This window comes from Ambystoma mexicanum, chromosome 10, assembly GCF_040938575.1.
Source record: "Ambystoma mexicanum isolate Mex_15411 chromosome 10, UKY_AmexF1_1, whole genome shotgun sequence".
Classification (NCBI taxonomy): domain Eukaryota; kingdom Metazoa; phylum Chordata; class Amphibia; order Caudata; family Ambystomatidae; genus Ambystoma; species Ambystoma mexicanum.
This window is the reverse complement of record NC_090932.1, coordinates 229,662,415-229,688,413: the sequence shown is the minus strand read 5'-3', so window position 1 is coordinate 229,688,413 and position 25,999 is coordinate 229,662,415. Positions and strand designations below refer to the sequence as shown.

Below are 25,999 nucleotides of genomic sequence, written 5' to 3'. Positions count from 1 at the left end.
GGTCAATGGATGGCCCCATCACGGGGGATGAGATTATGCAGCCCATACGGAAATTGTACTTGGGTAAGGTACCAAAGGAAGACAGGTACACTGCAGGTTTTTACAATACATTTGCGGGCACCCTTGTCCCACATCTAGTCAAATTGTTCAATAATATATTGGAAACCGGACGGGCACTGAGATTTTTTGTCCAGACACTTATCTCAGTGATACCTAAAGAGGGTAGGGATCTTCCGCTCTGTAGCTCATATCACCCAATTTCACTCCTCGATCTGGACGCAAAGCTGTTTACACAGGTGGTGGCGACAAGGCTGGACGCCCATATGCCAAGGCTGGTGCACGCAGACCAGTTGGGCTTCATTAGGGGTCGACAAGGGGCGGACATGATGCGTAAAATCTTGCATCTGATCAAAGGGGCCAGAGATGGGGGAGGGAACCCCACACTCTTGTCAGTCGATGCCGAAAAAGAATTTGACAGAGTGGACTGGGGGTTCCTAAGGGAGGTCCTCGCTATGTTTGTCATAGGGGATAAGATCCTGCGCAAAACCATGGCACTGTATACAGAATATTCAGAACCGACGGCCTGTTTTGCTGCGAATGGGAATTTTCGGGCTGGGTCAGGGCACCAAACAAGGGTGTCCCTGTCGGTCTAGGGAAAATGGACACCTCTCACGATGGACAGCAAACGCATTTTGGTGGCCGAAGGCCAACCGTCTCATGTACGTAACAATACAAATACAGGTTTCCGAGTTTGACCAATGAACGGCCATTTTGATGTAACAAGGATCGCCATTTTGTTTTCTAACGATTGCTCATTGCTTTCTGTTCAAATTGCTTCACAGCACATTTCTGCTTACACTGCTCGACTGTTAACATTGTTGTCTGAACGTGAAAGGACAAGGCCGTGAGGCTAATAAGAGTTCGTTGCAACACAACGTAGGCAGCTCCGGAGAGGAATGCCCGGCTCCAAACCGAACGTAGCCTTGAAGCAGAGCCGCAGGGCATTTAATCATTTCACAGCTGCCAGCCAGTCTCGTTATATTGTAGAATATGTTAGAATAAAGCAGTTTAAGGCTTGAATTATGCTTTTCTTACGGCCCCCCTTTTCTGAGCCCTGTAGAGCGTGTCGGCTCCCAGGACACGAATAGCACCTCATAGATAGCAAGGTCTGGAATGTGACTCTTCCCCCGCATGTAGCTCGCTTACAAGATTAGAAGCACTGTGTTCTGTTCAACAAAGAAAAGATGTCTCTGCACTTGCAAGGTTGCATATTGTTACTAGAATAGATATTTGAAGGTGTCATATTCATCGGAAGTGTCCATCATCAAACCAAGTTTAAAGAAACCCAATAAAGGGGGGTGTTAAACATGCCACAGCTGATTGTATGATATGCATTTTGTATATATGTAACTGATGTACGTAATTCACTCTCTTGCGTCCCTCGAGGTCTAGAGATACACGTCGTGGGGCGTGAGACCGAGTTGGCCAACTGAGACTATTTGCTTTGCAATAAACCCTAGCTGCGGAATGACCCTGTGTGGAAGGTATTGTCATAGTATGAGTGGAATACAAGCTGGGTCTATACGCCAATGTTATTTTATTGCATCTTAGAAACCTGGCGTCCTCGGTCCCAGTGGCACTGGAAATAGTGGAGCAATATGGGGTGTTCACTGGCTTTAAAATCAATAAAGGGAAATCTATCCTCTTCTAGAAGATTGAGGAAGATAAGCTGCGCTACCTAGGGAGACATGTCACGAGGGAAATGGGGGGTCTGTACAAGGTGAATTTCCCCCCTCTGTTAGCAAGGCTATTCGAAGACTTGGAAAGATGGGGCAAACTGACGATCGCCTGTCTGGGTTGTTGAAACCCATAAAGATGAACTTTCTCCCCAGAATGCTTTATTTATTCCAGATGCTCCCGATTCACATCCCAGACTCATTCTTTTGAGAGATCAAGGGCCAGCTCCTGTGGTTCCTGTGCCAGGGGGAAAAAGCCAGGGTGGCATATGAGGTATTAGTAACTCGCAAAGGACAGAGGGGGGTAGGCTTCCCGGACATACACCTTTACTACAAGGTTGCACAGCTTAGGGTTCTAATTCCACATCTGAGGGAATGGCAGGACTCCCAATGGGTTGATTTAGATCATTTTTATCTTAGTCCGGGGACGGTGGGGGAGTAGATATGGGTGCCAAGAGACCGCATCCTGAGAAGGATTAGGGAACATCCTATTCTGTGGGGTCATCTGGAACATTTGGAGGAAGGGCCAAGAGATGAGGGGGCAACATCGTGGCCTTCAACGTGGGCTCCGGAGGTGGGGGTGATCCGAAACCTGGATAGGTTACAAACATGGTTTGAGGCGGGGCTAGCAGGCATTGGCCAGCTGTGGAGGGACTCTGCTTCATCTCGCTGGTATACCTGGAGGGAGTGCTGGGAATAAGGAAACTCAGTATTCTCATACCTTCAAATCAAAGGGGTGATTAAGAAGGAACCCTGGAAGGATATGATACAGAGGGCATTCAACCCCCTGGAGAAAGTCTTGGACTCGAAGCGTGAAATGAGAGGCTTAATCGCTGCTGGAAGTGAGCAGGGGAATACAGAGAAGCCTTGTAGGAAATGGCAGGGAGATTTGGGGTGGAGGTGGATGACCACTTGTGGGGCCAGATCTGTTGCAAAGCGTACAGGGGTTCCATCGCCTGCCAGTATAAATTCCACGCGAGTAAACTACTCCATTGGTGGCCAATATGACCCGGTACGGCTCTCTAAGATGTTCCCGGAAGTAAATCCTCTCTGCTGGCATGAATCTGGGGAGCGGTCCGACTATTGGCACATGTGGTGCAGCTGTGAGAGGGTTCAAATATACTGGGATGAGGTGCTTGGATGGATTAAGGAATTGGAGGGAGTCCCCCGAACAAAGACGCCGTTATTGGTACTATTTGGGCTGGAGGGCAGCGAGGGGGATTATTGCAGCCTCCCACGACTACCATATTTTCTACTATTGGCGGGCAGGGTGTGCTTGGCAATTTATTGTAAGAGGTTATTGCTCCCGGGGAAGAAGGAATGGATAAATGTTGGGAAAAGTATATATGTGATGGAGAGATTTAGGGCAGCCATACATGGCAGGGGGGTAGGGGCTGAGGTGGAATGGGGAGAATTCAGGAACAGATATATGCCAATGGAGGCCTGAGGTGGAAGTCGAGGGGCCGGTTGAGGGGACGGTAAGAGGGAGGGGCAGGGAAAGTTTGAACTTTTACAAACTTGCAGGAGTTGAGGTGGTTAAGGACGCAAGAAGTTGAAGGAGTACTGGATTGAAATGGGGAATGATTCGGCCAAACCATACCCACTGGAGTCAGGTGGAGGTCACAGCACGAGTTGGAGGGAGCAAAGGGGGGATTATATAGGTCCGTTGGGAGCCATCGTTATGTGGATCATTCTGACTTGGCACTGATATTTGGCAGTACTGTGCATTGTTCATTGAAAAAAGGCAATAACGTTAAATCTGAAAATAAATAGCACAAGGGAAGGCTCAGTAAGACTAAAGGTTTCATGTGGGTTTGTAAGAGGGTTGGGTTCTGAAAGTGTAAAATGTGATGCGATCTATAATTTCACTCTTTTATGCTGAAACATCCATCCCACAGGCCTCCATATGGATCTGCATGTGATATTCAACATTTCGCAAATAGGCCCTCACTTGGTTGGAGGGTTTGAGGTATGCATGGCATGTAAGCTGTGCTAGTGAGCAAGACACTTGTAAGCAAGCACTGAGTAGAGCGGTTGCCTCCGTTGTCTGAGATAAATGATAAGGCATGGATGCTGCTGAAACGTTTCTCAGACATGAATGGGCATATGATCTTCAGTCTATGCAATCTATCTTAGATCAGTTATAACTAACATGTTTACCTGAATGTTGATTCTCCTTTTGACTGGACATGGCTGGTAAACTGGTGATGGGTCTTGGTACAGCACAATCTTCTCATCTTGCTGCACAGAATTATTATCTGGCTGTACATGCCATCCTACACATGCTCCACACATCATGTATCTCTGGATTCTATTTCGCAGTGGCATGGCCCTACTTTTTAGCACTATAGTGAGCAAATGGTTAGGTGGGTGTACCGTTCTGTTGGACATCGTTCACAGCCATGGGTAACTAGGGCTTGAAGATGAGTGTGTTTTAACATTATCGATGATGACTGGATGGTACAGAGATTGAAAACATTTTACTGGCCTCATTAACAGACTATGCAAGCTGTATAAAATGTTATAAGTATTTAATCAGCAAGGCAAGAAGGAATTAGCCTACTTCTTCAAAAACATTTGCCTTTTTACTTTTGACCGAATTTATTTGATGGTTTTCTTGGTCAAAATCCAGTCACATTTAAATAAATATGTATATGGGGTGGGGTAAGGGAATAGGGAGGGGTTGCGGAGGGAGTCCCCCCGCATTTTCCACCAAAAAACGACCAAAATAAAATTGGTCAAATGTGAAAAGGTCAAATATTTTCAACCAAGTACACCTAAAGCAGGCGAGAATGCAGTTCATGTAATAACAAACAATCGATGACGGGCCCTTCAGCTCACTTGTTCTTAAGCTCGGTCTATTTTTTATGGTGTCGAATCAAATTCAGGCGTAAAATGCAATCAACAACTGCAAAAGCCAAAACAAGTGGTTTTGCCAACACTTAGGTCTAGTTGTAGCTTGGTGTCACAAGAGCCATCTGATAGTGTGAGTGAACCCTTGAAATACGTCTCCTCACCAAGCCCTAGATATCAGCACTTAGGGAACGACCTCACCAACCCCAGACATCAAGACTTAGAGGAGATGTGTGCCCCCTAGGCCAGGCAACGATCGGTACAAGACCAGTAATCAAGCACACTTGAGCAGAGAAACAATAGCGAGAGGAGGTGGGGCAGTAAAGAGGGGAAGGAAAGAAGGAAGGAAAAATGGTAGGTTAGGGGGGAAAGACAGGCATGGGCGAGGCGGGAAGAAAGGACAGAGAGTTAGAGGGAAGATGGGCGGAGTAAGTGCTGCCCTGTAGGTGGGCATGTAATCCTTGCTAGTCACTGGACCGAATGTATTGCAGACGCTTTGCACTAGATGGCCTGATTTTGTATTGCTGTTTTGTTGATAGCACCTGCGTGTTCCAGCACTTTGGCACTTAAGCTTAACAGATGAAATAATGTTTTCCCATGATTAATCATCCCATGACTTAAGTCAAGCCTACATTCAGCAAATACCTTAATTGTTTTCTACTACCATGCTCTGGTGATCAGTTCCCATTGAAGTATTATTTTCAGAGCACAGCTGGTATTGTACACACAGTGCCATTTAAATGCTTACTTTAAAAAGACGCCTCCTACCACCTTTTTTCTTTCACTTCAGTCACTTTTTTATACGATGTCTCCTTGTAGAGCCATGTTGTCATCCCCTGATGCATGAAATTATAAAGTACCATTTAAAGTTCTACAATAACAGAGTAGTAACAGTTTGATGTTATTCCATGTACCCTCTGTTTGTAAACTACACAGAACATAATGTGAAATTATGCACAGGTTTCCATTTTAAAAGGTGCACCCCAACCCCAGGAGCCAATTGATGGTGTATTGCTTTGCTCAACCATTTCCTCTATCTCTTGCAGCTCGCTCCGCCATCTACTGCAAGCCATTGGTGGTGGAGTCCCAGCTCTACGTAGTGGTGGCCCAGCTGTTTGGCGGCTCCTACATCCATCGCTGGGACAACAATGTGGACAAGTTCATCAAGATGCAGGACATCGATCCACGAAAGACACGCAAGCCGAACGACGTAGAGGCCTTTGCCATCGATGGCGAATGGTACTTTGTCATTGCTGACAGTTCCAAGGCCGGCTCCACCAGCCTCTACCGCTGGAGCCAGAATGGCTTCTACTCCCATCAGACATTGCACCCATGGCACCGCGATACTGATGTGGAGTTTGTGGAGGCTGATGGTAGACCCAAGCTCATTATCTCTAGCAGCTCACAGGCACCTGTTATCTACCAATGGAGCCGATCCCAGAAGTTGTTTATCCTCCAAGGAGAGGTCGCCGAGATGATGGATGTGCAGACAGTGAAGCACTTCCGGCAGAAGAAGGAGTCCTACCTCTGCCTGGGCCGCTACATTGGTGACTCCAAGGTTGTGAAGTGGGAGGGGCTGCGCTTCACTGAGGTGCAGACCCTGGCATCCCGTGGCACCATGGCAATGCAGCCTTTCCTCATCGGCCAGCGTCAGTACATGGCTTTGGGTAGTGACTTTTCTTACACCCACCTCTACATTTGGGACGCTGAGCAGCAGAGGTTTGTGAAAACCCAGGACCTTGCTGTCCAGGCTCCCCGTGCTTTCCGTTTGGTCACAGTTGGGGATATTGACCTGGTCTTGGTGCCCAGCTTCAAGGGGGACACTCTAGTGTACAAGCACGTGGTGGTGGATCTCAGCTCATAAGAAAGGCATCCCTCTTCCACATTACAAAGAGAAGTGCACAAAGCACGTGGGCTGGCGGAACACAGAGTTAACAGGCAGGTGCCCTGATGGACTGCAGGATCCCGGGGAGGCTGTGCTGGAGGTCAGCAAAACCAGAATGTCACCACACTGTTCATTTCAGGAAACATTTCCATATGAAAACAATGCACGACCACATGTGAAGCCCAAGCAAGGACAGCGATTGTAATGGATTGTGTGCAGACAATGATAATAATACATATACCGTACAGAATATCTAATTGGGTGCCCAGTATGGAAGCTCAATAAACCACTGTCATGGGCATCTCTTGGCATAACTGGTAATGTCAAATAAAGACACTTAATTTCACACGGGGCTTCTGTCATGCAACAGTTGGTGTTAGTGGTGTATAGGTACCTGTTATGTAGCAGGGGATGTCACTGGTAGTATGGACTTCACCTATTTGACAACAAATGCTAATGGCACTCTGACCCCTCTCATAAAATTACAAATGTTAATAGTACTATGGGTACCTGTCAATTGTTATCAGGGATAAGTAGGATGGGCACCTGTCATGAGAGAGGGGGGATTGCGAAGTGGCGGTAGCATGAGAGGGGAAGGGGTACAATTAATGACCTTCTGGATGTCAGCCATCTGACATGGTGGGACCAGTAGCACTTTAGGTTGCTTTTATGCTATATTGAATGTCAATGCCCTCCTAGGATCCTGCCAGTCACGTCATAAAAAGTTAGTGGTTCTCTGGCCAGCAGTCAAATGGTGGGTTTGTTAGAGGAAAGGTGGGCTCTTGTTATATAGAACATATGGTTCTTTGAGGAATCAAAGAAATACCCGGCTACTCCAATGGGAACATCCCACGCAAAACTCAGATCATAATCTTAAATGTGTGTTCTCTTACATATGTTTATTAAATCCAGGTATAATGAAAAATGTAAAAATTGAGTGTGCGAGAACAAATTCTGATCACATATGATTTTTTTACAATTTCTAAAAAAGGACATCTTCAAATATTTTCTTATAATGTGTAAGAATGAATACATCAATTCTATACAATCATGAACATTTTGTTTTTACATTGTATCAACGTCACTCATGAAGTCTCCCCAGGTCATTCTTGAGATAAATACGACAGTATGTAACTGCAAGAATTGTCCTCAGTGTAGGGCAAAGATGAATTTTCTGCAACACTCTTGCAACTACTACATGTTTCGGGAATCAAAATCTCCCCTCTTCAGGTAAGTACATTCTGTCTTTCTTGGAGAAAATGTTGGCTACCTCTGATATTCTAAAACATGTAAAAAGGGCCTCAAAGGTATTGGTGTTGTTAATCTGTGAAGCATGGTAATGTTTCTGATTTATGCTTTGGTTGGGATGCGAGTACCAGTCATTGAGTTTCTTTATAAATGCTTGTAGACTGCTGATGTTGCTGCCTCTGACCGCTAGTGTTGCAGTGACTCGAAAGGACAGTGTTGCAGAAAATTCATCTTTGCCCCACGCTAGGTAACATTCTTGCAAAGTTACATGCTGTCGTATTTATCCCAAGAATTTCCCTAGGAGACTTAATGAGGGACATTGATACGACGTACAAACAAAATGTTCATGATTGTTTTGAATTGATGTATTAATTCTTACAGATTATGAGAAAATGAGTGAAGATGTCCGTTTCTTTGAAATTGTAAAAAAATGTATGTGATCAGAATGTGTTGTTACACACTAAATTTTTTCATTATACTTGGTTGTAATAAACATAAGAAAGAGAACAGACATTTAAGATTATGATCTGAGTTTTGCTTCCCATAGGAGTGCCTGGGTATTTCTTCGAGTTCTCGAAGAACCATATATTCTTTGTATTTTATGTCTCTGTAGCCAGGAACATTTGTCCGGAGCACCTGAAACCATTTCTGAATTTCCACAATCTCATTTAAATTATTTTGAAACATCCAGTACCTGTAGTGTGTCCCCACACATTACTTTTTGGGCTCCTGTTATATGCCAGGGGATGTCAGTGTTGTGGGGATAATATCGGTTCTCTGGACTTCTGACATGTGACACAGGTTGCGATTGGAGCTCTTGACCTATGTATTGTGATAATTAAAAATCTCAGACACGCAAAATGTGTCTGTGAAACCCTTGTCTTGCTTATGGTCTTCTTTTTATCATTTGAAGAACATACATTAAGTGGCCCTGATGCATGCTCAAACTACGCAACCGTATTGATATTAAACACCAATGACCAAGGTTAGGGCCTGAAGGCCAGAAAATGAAAATAAAGGTTTATAAAAAAGGAAGCATGGCTTAAATATTGCTAAGCATTTTCTAGTTATTATACAGCTGATTAAACATTTCCCCATTTGTCCTCCTGAGACTAAATATGTAAGAAGCCAAAACATGTTTGCAAACATATTGCAAATAAACTTCACAGAAAAATTCCCCCAAGCAATGCAAGCGTTATATCAATGCTTGAGGACATGGACAAATGCAAACAAATAGAACTCAGAATTCCTTAACATGAGCAAAGAAATGAAACAAGGCTTTCCTACAAGTACTACTACTGTTGGCATGGATGGAGCCATTAGTATATGCCACATTATGAACATCGACAATGTTAGAATTGGCAAAAAGTGTCTAGATCTCTTTCACGTAAGCTCCATTATCTCGCTGCCCCTCTTCCTCATTCCAGACAGTGCTTAAAGGAGGGGCATTCCTCAACCTAAAGATGATCCTACTGCTCAAAAGTATGCAGAACTGACCATGTAGCTTCCACGACATATGTTACTCAATGGCACGCCTTTAGCCTCGGCCCAAGAAGGTACCACTACTTTAGCAGACCTTCTGTGAATACCAGAATGCAAAGGAACTCCAGCTCAAAGCTATACTTCCTAAACAGTTTGAGACCACTCTTCTCATATCTAACAATTGCTTCTCCCCAGAAAATTGAGAAGACATAAAGGAAGGAGCCACAATTTATTGATGGAGTCTGACAGCATCTTGTGCCTAAATGATGTATGTATCTGCAAATCTAGAAAATCAGCCCTCTCCAAAGGCTCAAATGGGTGCCAATGAAAAGTCTTCAATACCAAACTGTAACCAAAGCTCTCAAAGTAGTTCTAGAAATGGCAAAGCTGCATGGAATCCTAACAACAAAGTGTTCCCTTCCAAAGCACAGCCCATGACTTCCCAAAGGCACTTGTTACCACCGACAGCAGAAGGAGAGTTGCTCCACAGAAAAACCATCCTGAGAAAAATGAAGTATATTTGGAACTGCACAGAATAAGAGGATTACATAGTTCAGTCCATACCATCTATATAAAGCCTTACAATGATGAGCATATGCCTTCAAGGGTTCAATGCCCCTTCATTGAAGGAAATTACTTCAATGCAATTTCATTTGTTGAAATTACTTTGCGAAAATACTTCGACTTTTCCGGGGGGATATACCTCACCTCCTCTTTACTATTACCCCCACGCTAAACCCCTCCGCACCCCCTTTAATCCATTACCCCCCAAATAGATGGCGAAGTAATTTCCACAAAATAAATTACAGAAAAGTAATTTACATTGTGGAAACAACAGGGATACCACCTTCAAGAGAGAAGGCCTCCTGGGCCTCTGCACTCCTTCAGCTAATTCTCTAGAAGATACTACCTTTGCAAACCTCTGCCCTCAACCTCCAAAACAACCAATGCAAGGCTGGATGCTTGAACAAGGGAAGAAGAATTGAAGGTCAGAGCTAAGATAAGAAGCCCCATTCACACTGGCTCTAGTGGTACATGAACAAACAAGACAAATCAATGTCGTCTGGACCTCAAAGGACCAACTAGAAGAACTTCCGTCACTCCTGCTTGATTTTGGCAAAAGCACAATATAAATAACGCATCATGAGCATTATCATTTTGCCCAAAAGCTTAGGAATTATAGATAATTGAGCTCATGTTTACATTGATTGAGACACAACATCTCTCTCATCCCGTCCTGGAGGCCGATCACCTGCCTGGCACTGTACCCGACAAAAACTGAGTACATCTTAAGGAAATGCCACAACACAACCTATAGTACATGCATTGCTTATGGGAATTAAATCTGATGCATTCTCACACCAACTGAAATACTTGGGATATGTCATTGAGTGGGACTTATCCTTCAAGGCTCACATTATCAAGAACATGCAGACAACCCGGTACCAGTTATAAGTCCTTTACAGAATCAAGCCATTTATACCAGCCTTTGACTCCATGACAGTCATCCAAGCTTTGTTCTTCTCCCGCCTGTACAGTGGCAACCCACTTTTGCAGGAGTCCCAACCTCCACACTACTACCCCTGAAAGTTCAACAAGATGCAGCCAGCCTCATAGCGTCATAGACAGTGTTCAACCGTACCACTCCAACTTTTAAGGAATTACACAAGCCACCCTGTCCAGCATGTGTGATTTCTAAATCAGTCTGTATCACTTACTTGTCCATGATAGCGAAGGTGCTTTCAGACTTGCCCAAAATACTCACCATCTCGGGTGTCCAACCCACGATCTGAAGCATCAGCATTGGCAGGCTGGAAAGCAAGAAGTGCAAGAAAAAGAAAACAGGCCTTCGGCTCTGCAGCAGGGCTTTGGAATAAATGATGTCCCTCAATGAGGCCAGGCTAATCCCTTCTGCTCTTGATAAAGGAAATTAAGGCCCTACTTTTCACAAAACAACTCCCCAGGAATTAATTGCTGATCTCTTTAAAACCACCCCATTTTGTATTGCCTGTTATTTGCTCTTCTTGTACACTCTACACACCTACCACCTCCTCTTGCATACCACACTTTTGCCAGCCATCAAGATTTGTGCTATTGAAATGGCATACATACATGAGCATCTTTGGCCAGTTGAGATTCAGTGCATCACCCCTTAGCTATGTCTGAGGATGATGTGGCTTGGAGTAAAGCCTAGGCAGAGAAGCAAAGAGATCCAACCCAGGCTCCTCAACCTTTTGACCCAGTTCTCTGAGCACTAGAGTGGAACGGGCCTACTCCTGGAAGTCTTACAGTCTCCTCCGCAACCTGTCTTCTTGTACTTTGTCAACACCCCTAATGAGGCGAAATCATGTGCAGACCTGCCCAAACCCCCATGAGAAGTCTAGGTCAGGTAGTGCTTTGGGCCTCTGAGGCCATGCGTGTTTACATAGGCATGGGCCTCTATGTTGCCTGTCTAAAGCAGTCCTATTATAATCTTGATAGATGAGTTGAAGGCCCCAGGACTCTGAAAATCCCCGCTTACATTTATTTTAGGGCCTGTGCCCACGAACACGCCCCCTACATTTTTTGATACACCATCACAGTCCCCCCTGAGCCCTGGCCACTTGCATCAGTGTTTACTATCACGTGCTGGCGAGAAGTCAAAAGAAAATATCTGCAGAGAGAGCAACCACTACAGGGAATCCCAGAGTGAACCCAGAACTGGAATCAAGTCCTCAAATTGCTGCTGACTTTCGGATCCAATGACCATGCACATATGAAAACAGGGTATGAAGATGCATTGTGGCCCAAGTCAGCACAAAGGCATAGGACACCATGTGCCCCTGGCACCTCAGCTATTGTCTTGCTAGAAAAGGGTGTGTCTGCAGTGGGGAGGGTAGAAGAGTTCTGGGCATGACTGCTTGACTCCCCCCCCACATAGAAAACAAATAACCTTGCCCTGCGCTGAGCCAAGTCCCTACAAAGATTATGGGGGTCATTACAAGTTTGCCAGTACCGTAATAAAGTGCCAGTAATAATGTTTCCCAGCACTTTTACTGGACCAGCAAATTACAAGTTTGCTGGTACGGATGGAGGATTTACCTCCAGCTAAAAGCTGGAGGCATATCCAACTCCTACCGGCAAAAAACTGCCGGTATTACCAGCATGAAAATATTGTTGCTGGTAATACTGCCAAAATCCCCCCATGGAGTCCTAGCGGACTCCATGGAATAGGAATTTGCCATTTGAACTGGCACTTGTAATCTGCCAGTAATACCGGCAGACAAGTGCCTGCAACACTATTACCTTTTGCCGGTATCGAAGCCGTTTTACCACCAGGATACCGGCAAACTGGTAATATCTTGAGTGGGTTCCAGGTATGATTTCCTCTTCTTGATTAACAGTCTTGGTTTGTCCAGCACTTTGCTTACGTACTTCATCTCTTGCCTGCTGCTCTGACGATTGTCCCAACACCTGAGGAGCTGTAAATGCCAGGTCCTTCACCAAAGCAATAACTCTGGCCATAGTTTCATTGAGGTGATACTTTCTCCTGGGTTCCTCCTTATTATCTGCTCCCTCTGTTAAAGAAGATACCCCTCCTAGGAAAAAGATGAATGTGATGAGTCTAGGAGGACCGGTATTAGGCGTCTTGTTTTTAGCTCAAGCCTCCTGCATTGCATCCACAGTTTCCGTATTTCTTCTCAGAGGGGGAGGGGACGTATGCCTCCAGGAACTCTTGTGATGATTTCAACAGCTGTCCTGAGGCCACAAAGGAGAAGAGGAAATGCTTTCTGTAGACACATGCTTACTGTTAGTAGTCCTCTACCTAAGCTCTGGGCTACCCAACATGTACAGGTAACCTCACACCTACAGGAAGGATTGGACCTCGAGTGCTGCTATCTACCTGCCTCCAAAAACCAGCTTAAATAACAAACAAAAGTGTGCCTGATCCTGGGTGTGCTCTCCTGCCACCCTTGCACTTACCCATACAGGTAAAGGTGAAAATAGTCCTGACGTAATCCTCCTGGATAGCACCAGAAGAGTTACCTGGATCATGTCACTGGTTTGCCTCATATTGTAGAGCTACTTCTGAACAGGCAATGGCTAATGGAGAGTCATCAAAATGTGACTGAGAAGACGAGTGGGAACCACTAGGTTAGTCTGGTTTAAAGATTTATAAATGATTAACAATGGTATTTGGCCTACAGCAGAATCTCCCTTGCACTATTACACACTTTGAAAGTAGTGTCTTGCATGTTGTATGGTGCAGAGATGTGGGGGTATAAATCGATGAATGAACTTGGGAAACTCGAGGCCAAGATTCTAAGATTTCTATTTCGTATGTCCCCTTCTCTCTCCATTGACTTTCTATTGTTAGACTTCTCCTTTGTGAAAATCACGGGAGTGCTTGAACATGAGCTAGCTATGATATACGAGAAACCGCAACGTCTCAGTAATGGGACTATTATGAGTGCTTTTATGAAAGCCTTTGCGACAATGGCAAATTAAGCGCAAATAGGGACTGTGGGTCGGCTACATGTAAAACATCAGAAATGGATCAAAGAAAATCTGACCATAAAACACCCTGCGTCTTTATATGAAATAAAACATCTCTGTAAGAAAACAATTTTGGATCACTACCGAGAAAGAGATGTGGTGAACTTAGCATCTATGGTAAATAGTGGACCTTTTATGGCTTACTGGTGAGAAAGATCTGATAGAGGTACTTCCATTGATGCCTATATCAATAGCGAAAGCATGCAATATTATTCGTTGTGTAAATTTAATCAGGCTCAAGTGATGGAATAATAGGTGTGCGATTACATGTAAAACGAGAAGCTCGTAACTGCCCATTATGTTGTATCAATGAAATAGAATCCATTGAACACGCTTCGTGCAGATGGGAGAGTTTGAATACAGTGAGAATTGCGAGCATATTCAAATAAGTGTCCTGACTTCTCACCGATAGATATGTGGTCCAAACTGATGAGTGGAAAAGAGCATGTGTTTAATGCTGTTCTTGTTTTTGTACCAAACCCTACGAGGCTATATGTATTAAAGATTTAAAGATAAAAACATTAAGAAGTTATTGCAGCCAAACTATACACCTGAGAAAGCCTTGCCATAAACTGGGCAAACCCCTGTGTTATTCACCCAAATCAATAATAACTAAATCTACAATGGAGTTATACGTGATCCCTTAAATGACCATTATCAGTCAATTGAACATCCAAAAAAGACACTTGTCACAATCTTCATCAAATCAGAACTTCTTTAAAACACGCATAAAGGTGCAGCCATGAATCCAATACATTTCAGATACTCGTCCTTCATCAGGACCTTCATCAGGGAGATGTCTGTCTCAACTGCTTCCTCTCCCAAGAAAAAGTGACAAAAGAAACCTAAGCCATGGATGCAATCCTTAGTGGCCAATACTTTGAAAAAGAAAGTAGCCCATTGGAAAAACAATTTAAGATGTCATAGATGTAATCCACATCTTAAATAATGGAGCTCTAGTAAAATTCAAGTAAGTGTCGACTGGATGTCTCAAGGCTGGCAGACAGCGTTTGGCTCCGTGGAATATTCATGAACTGCCTGGACGGCCAAATGCATGCTCGCTTGCTTGCTTGCTTGCTTGCTCGCTTGCTTGCGGCGTGATTGGGCAGTGTCTCTCCCTGGGTGCTTATGAAGGTTAAAATACATGAGCTGTTTACAAATACTACAGACAAATAAATGATACACCAATACCTCTTGAGCTCACTTAAGAATGCAACAAACATCTCTACATAACAACTACATCTATCCACACACAAGGGAAGAGGCTGTGCTCCAAAATGTGTAATTGTATCCCAAAGCCTTTGTGATACCATTGAGTTTGAACAATCCCCACCTCAAATTAAAGGGAAAAACCCTAACTGGCTTTCCTGCATACAGAAAGGAAGTTGGTCGATACAATCCAACTAAGAAAGAGCTCATCCTCCATGGAGAGGACACCAAGAGGTTATACATTGCTGCAAAGACTTTCATTCGAAAGTCTGCAGATTGATTGACTACCTTTGGCTGACCTGAATTCCACTTTCTTTTACTGGGGTCACCCTCATACCACGCATACCTACCCCACACCTTCACCCCCCACTTCCTTACTCCTCTACCCCTACATACAGATATACATATACGTATCTATGTATATGCTGTATTTGGTTGAATCGACCAAAAGTGGTCAACCAAACTACAGAATTTCAAAAGAAAGCATATATGACAGCGGCATTCCCACCAAATGCACACAAGTTCATATCTGGCTGCCAGGGATGGAACTAAACGGCTTCTCCTCACAACCAACCCACAGCACAAAACCCCTCGTCTTCACCTTTAACTAGTCCTTCAAACATACTTAGCAAAGAAGAAGCAGACAACCTGGTCTCAGCCCTCCTCTGCACAACTAGTCCACACTGCCCCATCTAAATGCTGTCAATGGCCGCCTTACAGGTCTCTCAGCCACTACCCCGGTCATGCAAAAAGTTGCCCCGCACTTTGCAATATGCCTCATCGCTAGAATGAAGACATTCAATAACAAACCCCCTAGATGTCCTGCATCACCTACAAAGCACCGCTAAGAAATAGTCCTACCCAGCCAACTCACCACTAAGAGCTAAGGCATCACCAAACTAGAATCCATGAAGTGCAAGAAGGAGACTATCAAAATACACATTTTCCTCTCCACCTCACATACAGCATAACGCAAGCATCAGAAAGGCTCCCACTCCCCTGGAATTCAGGAAGGAAATGGAGACCCGCTTTCCTAGGAATTCCCCATAGACCGATCAGGAGGCGATACCGACAGTGACACCCATTCCATATCCCCCTTCCCTTATCCTGCAAGGGCAGTGCTCTGCAGCTTTTCATCTAAGTTCACACTACATACATCAAGTACATATATACAAACATGCTTACATACATACTATTCCTTTGGCTTCCCTGCAGGTATAACCTACTCAAAGAAGAATTAGGGAAACCCAATTCCCCATCCCAGTTTGGTGAGGCTGCAAAATACTCCCCTTTTTGCAAATTATAGTAATGCAAACCAACAGTTTGAGGGAATGCTGCTGAATAGGAATATTGTCCAATGGGGTTGGCACTGCAGTTAGCTATTAACTGGGGTGGAGTAGGTCCCTCGGTTGTACCTTTAGATCCTTTGAGTCCAATCTGGTCCCTAACACCTGACAAGTTCCCGCACCCCGTCCGATAACATTGTTTAGTTGAAGACGACAGACATGCCATCATGTGTAAACCAACATAGATGTTAATACAATGACATTAGTATTTATGAAACTATCACAAACAGATGATACATTCCTAGAAAAGTAAAAAGGGAGGAATTTCGCAAACATTATATGCAATGATTTAAGAACTCGGTAAATACATAAGCTGAGTCTTCTTTGCTTTTGGCCCCAGTTTGTGGAGTACTGCTCCCTCTCAGGTCTGTTGTGTCCCTAATCTAGTGTCTTTACGGAACACTGTAGAAGTCTTATGACTTCATTTTATCTTTCCATTCTTCCTAGAACATTAATGTTTTGACTAGTTGGCCAAAGTTTGTGTTTGTTTTCTATTAATCGGACAATTTTGCCATTTCTCCTTCTTTACTTTTTACCCTTTGACTGATTTCTATTCATATAAACTGTGTATAAACTGTGCTTTGTCCCTCTCTATTTTTTTCAAAGTTATCTATTTATTTAATATATATATTTTCCTTTTTCACTGTATTAATGTGTGTGTTAAACAGAATTTTTACCTCACTTTTTGATTAGGGTGCACTTTACACATTTTATGAATAAATACTAATCAAATAGACTGGGAATAGGACTTTGATTTTATTGGCCTGACTCACACATATTTGAACAGGGCACACTCTGATGTGCATCTGGACCTTCATACCTTGTTCACAAAGACTTCAACTAGACTATGCCTAGAACATCATTGCGATGCTAACATGGAAATGCATTTCACAAAGACTTGCTCAAGGGGAGTCTAAGAGTCAAGTCATCTCCAGTTTTTCTCCAGTTTTAGACTTTGAAAATCAACCTTAAGGTACCTGATGCAATTCTGAGGTGCTCACATCGTCTACTGATTTGCTCCAGTGTGCATCTTTGTGGGTTAGGCTTTATATGTGAACCAGCAACATGATATGCTCAACTCGGCAGTTGGTGAGCAGGTGCAAGTGGATCCTGGTCACGTGATCTTAGCCTCATCCGCTCATCAATCCTTCCTAATCTTTTCATACCTTCTTATTTTGCCACCGTTTTGCCTTACTTATGCAGCCCTCCAGCCTCTTTTCCTTTGCATTTGCTGAGCAGTGGCAAGTGGCGATCTCGGTCATGTAACCTAACCCCCACCCACCTGCTTAGAGCTGCCTCTTCCTTTCCTTTCTTATCTCTTAGATCAAGGGCGTCTCTGGCCCCGGCATCTTAAGTGAAAGGCAGATAAAGAAAGCGGCAATGCCTATTTGGACTTCTTCGGAATGGAACGACTTTGGACAATAATGTCTGCTCCTCCAACATCAGGTAAGGTCCCTCAAATATGTGTTTCACCGCTCTCTCTCAATAGCCCGTCCTTACCATCACCACTCCATCAATAACAGTGCTCCCCAGCAAAATCATGGACACTGTATTGCAGCAACCTCTCATGCATCACCATAGACCACTTCAGCACTCCATCACCCCACCACTACATGAAAACTGATACTCGCCAATGTCCACTCAGCAGTCAGCCATGCAGCAGACATCAATGACCTCATGACCACACATGACCACACATGACTTGGACACCTTCTTCATTACTGATATCTAGATGACATCCACCTGGATGGACGTCATCACCATTGGCTCTTTTGAAAACCTTGCTTGCCACTTCTAGCTCTCTCCAATGGACACAATCACTTTTCACCGTATCTGCAGACTACCCAAGCACACCACCTCTTTCATCAAAGACTTCACTGACTTGGTCGCCACCATGTCTCTTGCGCATGCCACCAACATCTTTCTCGATGACTTCAACATCCCTGGCAACCCAGCAACCAAGTCAATGAGGGAAGATCTCTGCTGCCTACTCAACACTCTGAACCTCATAAAGAACATGAACGACCCATCTCATAGCAAAGGTAATATCCTCAACCTCATTATCACTGCCCTTTGCACCCCCATCACAGCTCTCCAATCCTACTCTACTGGTTAGACCAGGGGTCTCCAACCTTAACGTTAGCAAGAGCTACTTGTAGTTAATGGTCAATAGGTGGGACCCACTGGCGAGAGCTAAGGGGTGGCGATGTCCAATTATTAGGGGAATTTGCAGCAAGATTTTTTGGGGTGGTTTATTTGCTCTTTATATAAAAAAAGGAATAACATATGCATTTACCATGATATTAAAAACCTCAAAAACATCTTTCTTTCATTATTTTTTTATTAGTAGCTTTCTCCTAAAAATTGTCAGACATATCAGAATGTAGGAAACCAATTGACACATTCAATCCAGTTCTCAGTAATCTAGTGTGTAGCATAAAGCAGCACCAGCACTCAGATGCTGTCAAACGGGGGTCACAGTTTTGATTTCATGTCTTAAGAAGGCAGATTTGCAGAGATAGGCAATCACATTGGCTGATAGTGCAGATACCCTCCTTGCCATGGGGTGTGCACCTATTTGCACGTCTGACATGGTAGACATGAATTCAGGACAGTTTTTAAAATCTCTTTGATCAGACCCAGCTACGGGAGTCACTGCATACTGTTGGTGACAGGCTTGTACTGGCCTATCGGGCAATAGGCCCATGGCCGAACCAAAAAATGCAAAATGCTGCAGTGGGCCAATTGTTTTGGTCAAAGGGGGCCATCTTTTTGACTAATGTGGGCCAATGTGATGAGTTACTTCACTCTGCGGCCAGTAGTTTTAACCAGTGTTGCTGAATAAATATTCTTTATGATACACAATTGGCATCACATCTTATCTGAAAACTCCCCGTTGGGTACTAGTTGGTGACACAAACGGCATGAATAGCCATTTGCAACGGTGGGCCACTTTTTCATTGATGCCCGAGACAATTCTATGGCCCAGTCTGACCCTGGTTGGTGATAAGGCATCAATGGAATTGTCTATATGTTGGAGAATTACTTGTACATTGTATGGTGTTTTGCCCAATTCTAAGCCGAAAGGGTGCTCATAAATTGCACCATTTCAACTTAGTATTGAAAGGCTGAAAATCCCTTGCCAGAATTCGAACATATGCAAACAGGCACCCCACAGATCTCTGTAGATCTTCCTGTCTGTGTACACAGCCATCGGGTATCAACCCTCTTAATTGTTCTCCCATCACATGGCTCTCCTCACTGTTCTCTCCCTGTATTGACCACCCTATTTTGTACAGTGCTCTTTTACCTAGTAACTAGCTTTAAGCTATATTAATATAATATCTATCAAAATATATACAAACCACTGTTCATTTGTCTCACCTAATTACTTAATTTATACTCCTGTTTCATAGAACATAATGTTAAAACAGAACTCTCAAATCATGTTTTTGAAGTCCTGGCTTTGATGACACATGTAATTTTACATTCCTGTTTAGTTGTATAAATGTAAGAGGACAAGCACCAGAATGCAGTGCAGCTAGTAGTTTCCACTTTTACTTAAATGTAAAATTGCCATTAGTGCTTGAATTCCTGTATTGGGACAGGAATAGAGCTCCATATAATAGCATATTCCAACTTAACATTAAATACAATTGGGGTACCACTTCCTTATAACAGAGAACTCAGTATCTTCAAATACATAAATAAAAAAAATGTACAGTTTTGCTATACAATATCAATCTATTTTTATTTGTATAGTGCCACAAACCCGAAGGCCTCAGAGCGCTCACAAGTAATACAGAGACACACTATGCCCCTTAGATTTACCTCTATCAAAGAGGAATGTCTTCAGCCCTTTCTTAAAGAGAGACAGTGACGGTTTTGTACTGAGCAGAATAGGCAGTGCATTCCACAGCACTGGAGCCAAGACATCAAAGCTGGTGCCTCCAAGCTTTTTTGCATGGAAACGTGGCCATATCAGAAGTGCATCTTTACTAGACCGCAAAGTTCTTCTAATGGGGGTTCTTTGAATACGTGAGCAAAGATACAGAGGGGCATCACTCGACAAGCATTTGAAAACAAGGGAGTTTGCCTTATGCTGTACTCTGTGCTCCACCAGAAGTCAGTGTAGCTTCTGGCGGTTCTCCGACACCTGTGCTTGCTTACTACGCGAAGCACTCAATTCTGTATAGTTTGCAGTTTTTTTATATCCGCCTTGGAGGTACTGACTAGTAAGCTGTTACAGTAGTCAGGCTTTGCATTGACAGTGGCAGAATCACTATTGCCCTGTTCTGCTCAGATAGATCGGGTCTTAACTGCCACAGCAATTTATTCAAATATGGGCATGATGATCTCAGATGTTCCACATGCTTATTTGATGATAATTGTGAGTCTAAATAGACTCAAAGCATTTTAACATGCTGGGCAACAGGAATGATATTACCTGCAATCAGGAATTGACAGTATTGGGGTCCACTTTCTTTAACCTTGCAGCAGTAGCAATAATCAGTAGCTCAGTCTTCTCATTGTTAAAAGCTAAAGAGTTTCGTGCCATCCATGATTGGATTGCTGAGAAGACTTGGTTGACCCTTTCCACATCTTTGGACTAGACCCCAGAGAGTTCAAGAAGAATCTAGGTGCAATCCGCATAATTAGCGAACTGTACTCCCAGACGGTCCAACAGGTCACACAAGGACTTGATATAAACATTGAACAGCCGGGGAGAGAGACTGGATCCCTGCGGCATTCCCGCAGGTCAAAAGCAGAGGAGAGGATTGGCTGCCATTTTCAAATACTCTTGCTTGTGAAAGGATCTGTACCATGCAGCCTCGGTATCTGAGCATTTGCCTATAGTATTAAGTCAGGTCATCAGCAGATCATGGTCAACCAAGTCAAAGGCAGCTGACAAGTCAAGTAACGGGAGCAGTACCACCTTACCCCTGTCAAGAGATTTTATGATGTTATATTTTGGATCCAACAGCTCTGTTTCCGTGCCATGTGTACACTTGTGTACGAGCGCGATAGAAATAAAATATCAATCAATCAATCAATGTTCAGAGCGTAACCCTGACTGGCCCAGACCTATTATTTGATGTTGCTCAGTAAATTCATAATACTGGCAATAGGCAATGTTATTGAGGATTTTCAGTAGGAATGGTATGTTGGTTATGGGGCGAAAATTGACGGCTACAGTTGGATCCAGGTTATCCCTTTTCGAAAAGGGTAGAAATCCAGGCTTCCAACAGACAATTAGGAGCCTGGGATTCAAAGAAAGATGTATTAATCATTTTTGTCACCCAGGGGAGCAGAGGGAGAAGACAGCCCTTAAACAGGCAAGGAGGCAGGCAAGATGTCACTTTTGCAGGAAACCGGGTTCAAGGTATGCACAATATTAAGAACCTCTAGTTCCAATCGTTCTTTAAAGGAAAAGGGGTACCATTAAATCTGCTGATTCTTTCATAGCAATCTGAGATTGGTGTTCAGCCCCTTGTTCCCCCAACAGCATAACGTTTGGAATGTTTTGACACCATCCATCATCAACCAAGAAATTGGATATTGTGGCTTTTCCCTCTAGTTCATTCTGGATAGAAAAGAGCTAATGCAAGCTAGATTTGGAGGTAGCAATTCTGTCATTGAAGTTGATTTGCTTTGCTATCAGAATGGGCTCTTTACATATTTTGACAGCCATTTTATAAGCAGTAAGTGTGGAGGCACAGAAGTTCTTTCTCCAGCTCCCCTCAGCTGAACGTTTATTTCAGTATTAAACCAGTAATTATGCTTGGATTCCTTTTTTGGTTAAATAGGATGTAGGGGCACCAGTGTATCAAAAGCATTATTAGTGATCATTCTAAAGTGTTTTGTTAGGGTTTTCCAGTGATGAGTCATTAGGTATATGTGCAAGTTTTGGGAGCATCACAGGTGAGAACGCTACAGGTGTCACTTTCCTGGTATTTCTAACCATGACAGATTTCGTAACCTCTGGAGAAGAGGGAGACAAGAAATGAGGCAGAAGCAAGTCAAAGGTATTACATGAGTGGTCAGACCAAGGACAAACATCCACCCTAACAGGTGAGATGCTGATATTTCTCGTTAAATCCAGTCCAAGATATGCCCACTGTGTGTAGGAGTCTTTACATTTTGTAGAAGGCATGATGCTTCCAACAAGAGATATTGCATGAAAGTCCAACGGATTGTTAGCCCACAAATTGAAGTCACCTAATACAAGCACATGAGAGGAAGGCTTCAAAGAGGCTCCTAAGATAGCCAGCAGTCGTTCCTCAAAGTCGGCTGTTTTATTAGGTGGCCTATACAGTACTAATATGCTCAGGGCGGAAGTTGCATTGATATTGAGTTTGAGCATCATAGACTCACAGTGAACCAGATTCGATATTACAGTACTGTAGATTTTTAGATGATCTTTATAGATCAAGGCAACTCCCCCACCCCTAGACCCGCCACGGTCCACTTGTATGATGTTATATCCATTTGGAGTAGCAGTGAGAGAGGCATGAGATGCAGAGTCCTGGAGCCAGGCCTCCGTAATAGCAAACAGATCAATTGGTGACTCAAATAAGTAGTCGGCGAGTTCTGCAGCATCACAAACTAGAGATCTGTACATTTTAAAGATACTGATAGTTCTGCTACCAGACAAGGAGCAGACACAGGCATAGAAACCTCTGATGTCGGTGAGGACTCCCTTATCAGAAAGTTATCATCTGACACATGATTATCTAATTCACGTAGCACTGAGTCCATGCGTGGTGTGGCATTAGGTTCTGCCACCGTGGCTAAGTCCATAGCCCGTTCCAGCCCAGGGGTGGAAGTAGATGGGTGTGCATTATCCTTGCACGAGACTGGGACAGCATCAAACTCCATGGCTAGAAAGCGTGCCACCAGTTCCTTTCGCTTCCTTCGATTGCTTTCTAGTGCATTAATCATTAATCATGTGGACTTGTAGTTGCAACATATATTGGTGCTAGTCCTCTTAATAAGATACAGTTTCTTAGTAGAAGGAGTTCACAAATATAAGGAGGCAACTTACCTTGGAGAAGATTTGACAGCAGCAGAGAATACAGATTCTCCCAATGAGTCCCGGATGTGAAGAGTCCTAAGTAACCATAGAATGCCTGAAAATGTAGTGTATCGTGACTTGTACGCTCAGCGAACACGAGAGCTAACCACAGTAAACCAAGTAATCAAAGGATTACAATGTTAATTTCATATGCTGCACAGATAGTAAGCTCGCGATAGTTCCCCCTGTGAATTTAGAGACAGTATTACAAAAACAAGCAGAGGTCGAATTTTAGAGTCTAAAAGGGATTATAAAGTACAGCAGAACAAATATATAGGCCCAGTCAGATTTCAAATGCAGCGCTCTCAGTGAAACAGCAACACGTACGGCTAGATGTATGTTTTTTCTTGCACGCTGGGACTGACACAGATTTTCTGTTTTCTGCACGCACACACCCACACACACTGAGCAAAACCGATTCCAGCTATAGCTTTATTTTCCCCATTCGGATTGAGCGCCTACAATTACCAGCCTGCAAAATAATGCAAACCGAAATATATCTAAAGAAACACAGTGAGACTGAAACGATCACACAGCCTCAGCTTTCTTTCACAAGGCATGCAGCTTTATGCACCCCTTGTTTTCTAATGAGCCATCCATTATTTGCACCCCTTGGGATCAATTTCCTATTCACTTTTGTTATTGATAGTTAACCCCTTGTTAGGACACTGCCCAGAGCCTTTCAAGCCCATATGAGCCTTTCAAGCCTCATGAAGCCCTTCAAGTCCAGATGCAGCCCCTGCTCTCACTTTGCAAACAGCTTTTGACTGTTTGCTTTGCAGGAAGAGGAGAGGGAAGGGGCAGGGGAAGAGGCCCAGGGACGTCAGACACCAAAATAAACACACAGTGATAATTTTGGTATTTGGTACAAGGACCTACTCTGAAGCCCAGGTGAGCTACCAGGTGCTGGCAAACTACTGGTTGGTGACCTTGGGGATTAGACCATCTTCCAATCTCCTTTAACATTAGTCACAGCACACCAGTCAAGCAGACCCAGCCAACAAACCTTCTGATCATTCAAGGACTTCCCAGTGGAGGCTCTCATGGAAGACCTCACCAAACTACTCCTCACATTTGCTGATCTATCTCTGATGAACCAGGACTGTGACTCTCTGCTCCAAAAACTTAACACCACCCTCTCACCCAACATCAGCCGCCATGCTCCAGTGAAACATCGCACGCTCAAGCCTAAACCTTCTGCACCCTGGTACACTCAAGAACTCAGCTTCAACAAACGAGCCATCTGAAAACAATAAAAGACTATGCGAAAATCCTGCAGGGCATTCGACCACACACTGCTCAATGAACTCGGTGCTACATGAAGACGACTGATCATCACTTACAAGGCCAACTACCAAAACGCCAAAGCCACCAATGAAAGCATAGCCCTCGTCCAAGCCATCAAGCACAGCAACAACCCTCTACCTGACCTATCCATGCAGCACTCCATCGGAAAATCCACTGCCTTAAACTCTTTCTTCTTCATCAGCAAGATCAGCGTGCTCTGCCATCACATAGACACCAACCCCACAACTGACAGCACACTACACATCCCATCGCGCAAAACCACAGCTACCTGGACAACTTTCAAGAAACTTTCGATAGAAGACCTCACTGGACCTCACTGCCACCCTAACATCCCTCAAGGCCACATCATACGCGGACAACATTCTCCCTGCCTCTGTACTCAAGACCCTTCTGACTGAAGCACTCCTCCCGTACCTGACAATCATCAACAGCTCCCTAACTCAGGGCACCTCACCTTCGACCCTCAAGACAAGATAAATCCTCCTGCTTTCAAAGAAATCAACACTGGATCCTGACGACCTCAGCAACTACTGCCCCATCACCCATCTTCCCTTCCAAGGTAAGATCCTTGAGAAACCAGTAGCAATGAATCTCCTTCAGCACATTGAAGCCGACAACCTCCTTACATCCTACCAATCTGGCTTCAGACCCAGATATAGCATAGAAATGGCTAGCATAAAGGTGATCAACGATGCCCTTATAACCCTCGATGGTGGCCATCCTTGCCTCCTGGTTTTCCTTGACCTCTCAGCAGCATTCCATACAGTAGACCACCGCACACTCATCGACAATCTACATCTCTGAATGGGGATCAGCGAGATCATCCTCAGCTGGTTTAAGTCCTACCTTGCTAATCGCCACCAGTGTGTGCAAATAAATTCCTCCAGATCACCAACTCTACCTTTCACCTATGAAGTACCACGAGGATCCATCTCCTCATCCCGTGGTCTTCAATCTTTACATGGAACAGCTCTGAACCCTCCTTGCACCACACAACATCCACATCCAGAACTATGCTGATGACAAGCAGCTCTACCTCAAGATAGCCTCCATCACTGCCATCCACAGGCTCAAGATCTGTCTCACACTGATCCAGTCTTGAATGTCCAGTGCATACTTGTAGCTCAACTTCTCCAAGACTGAATTCCTACTGCTGACCAACAACACTGAATACCATGAGACCCAGACCTGGCTCTCTGATATGAACCTCAAGGGATTCAAACCCCAACTGACCACTTGTGCCAAGTCCCATGGTTTCGACATCGACAAACACCTCTCCTTCCAACAATGCATAGTGAGGAAGACACAAACGGCTTGGTAC

At 44.0% G+C, this 25,999-nt stretch overlaps 1 protein-coding gene across 2 annotated transcripts in view; it reads left to right on the top strand.

The window, feature by feature from the left end:
• LGI3 (leucine rich repeat LGI family member 3) overlaps positions 1–8,601 on the top strand; it is a 362,651-nt gene extending 354,050 nt beyond the window's left edge. For both annotated transcript variants that reach the window (XM_069617743.1, XM_069617744.1), the window contains exon 8: positions 5,636–8,601. In XM_069617743.1, coding sequence (XP_069473844.1) covers positions 5,636–6,453 — 818 coding nt within the window. In that variant the 3' untranslated portion in view covers positions 6,454–8,601. The remainder of the gene's footprint in view (positions 1–5,635) is intronic.
• The last annotated feature ends 17,398 nt before the right edge of the window (positions 8,602–25,999 follow it).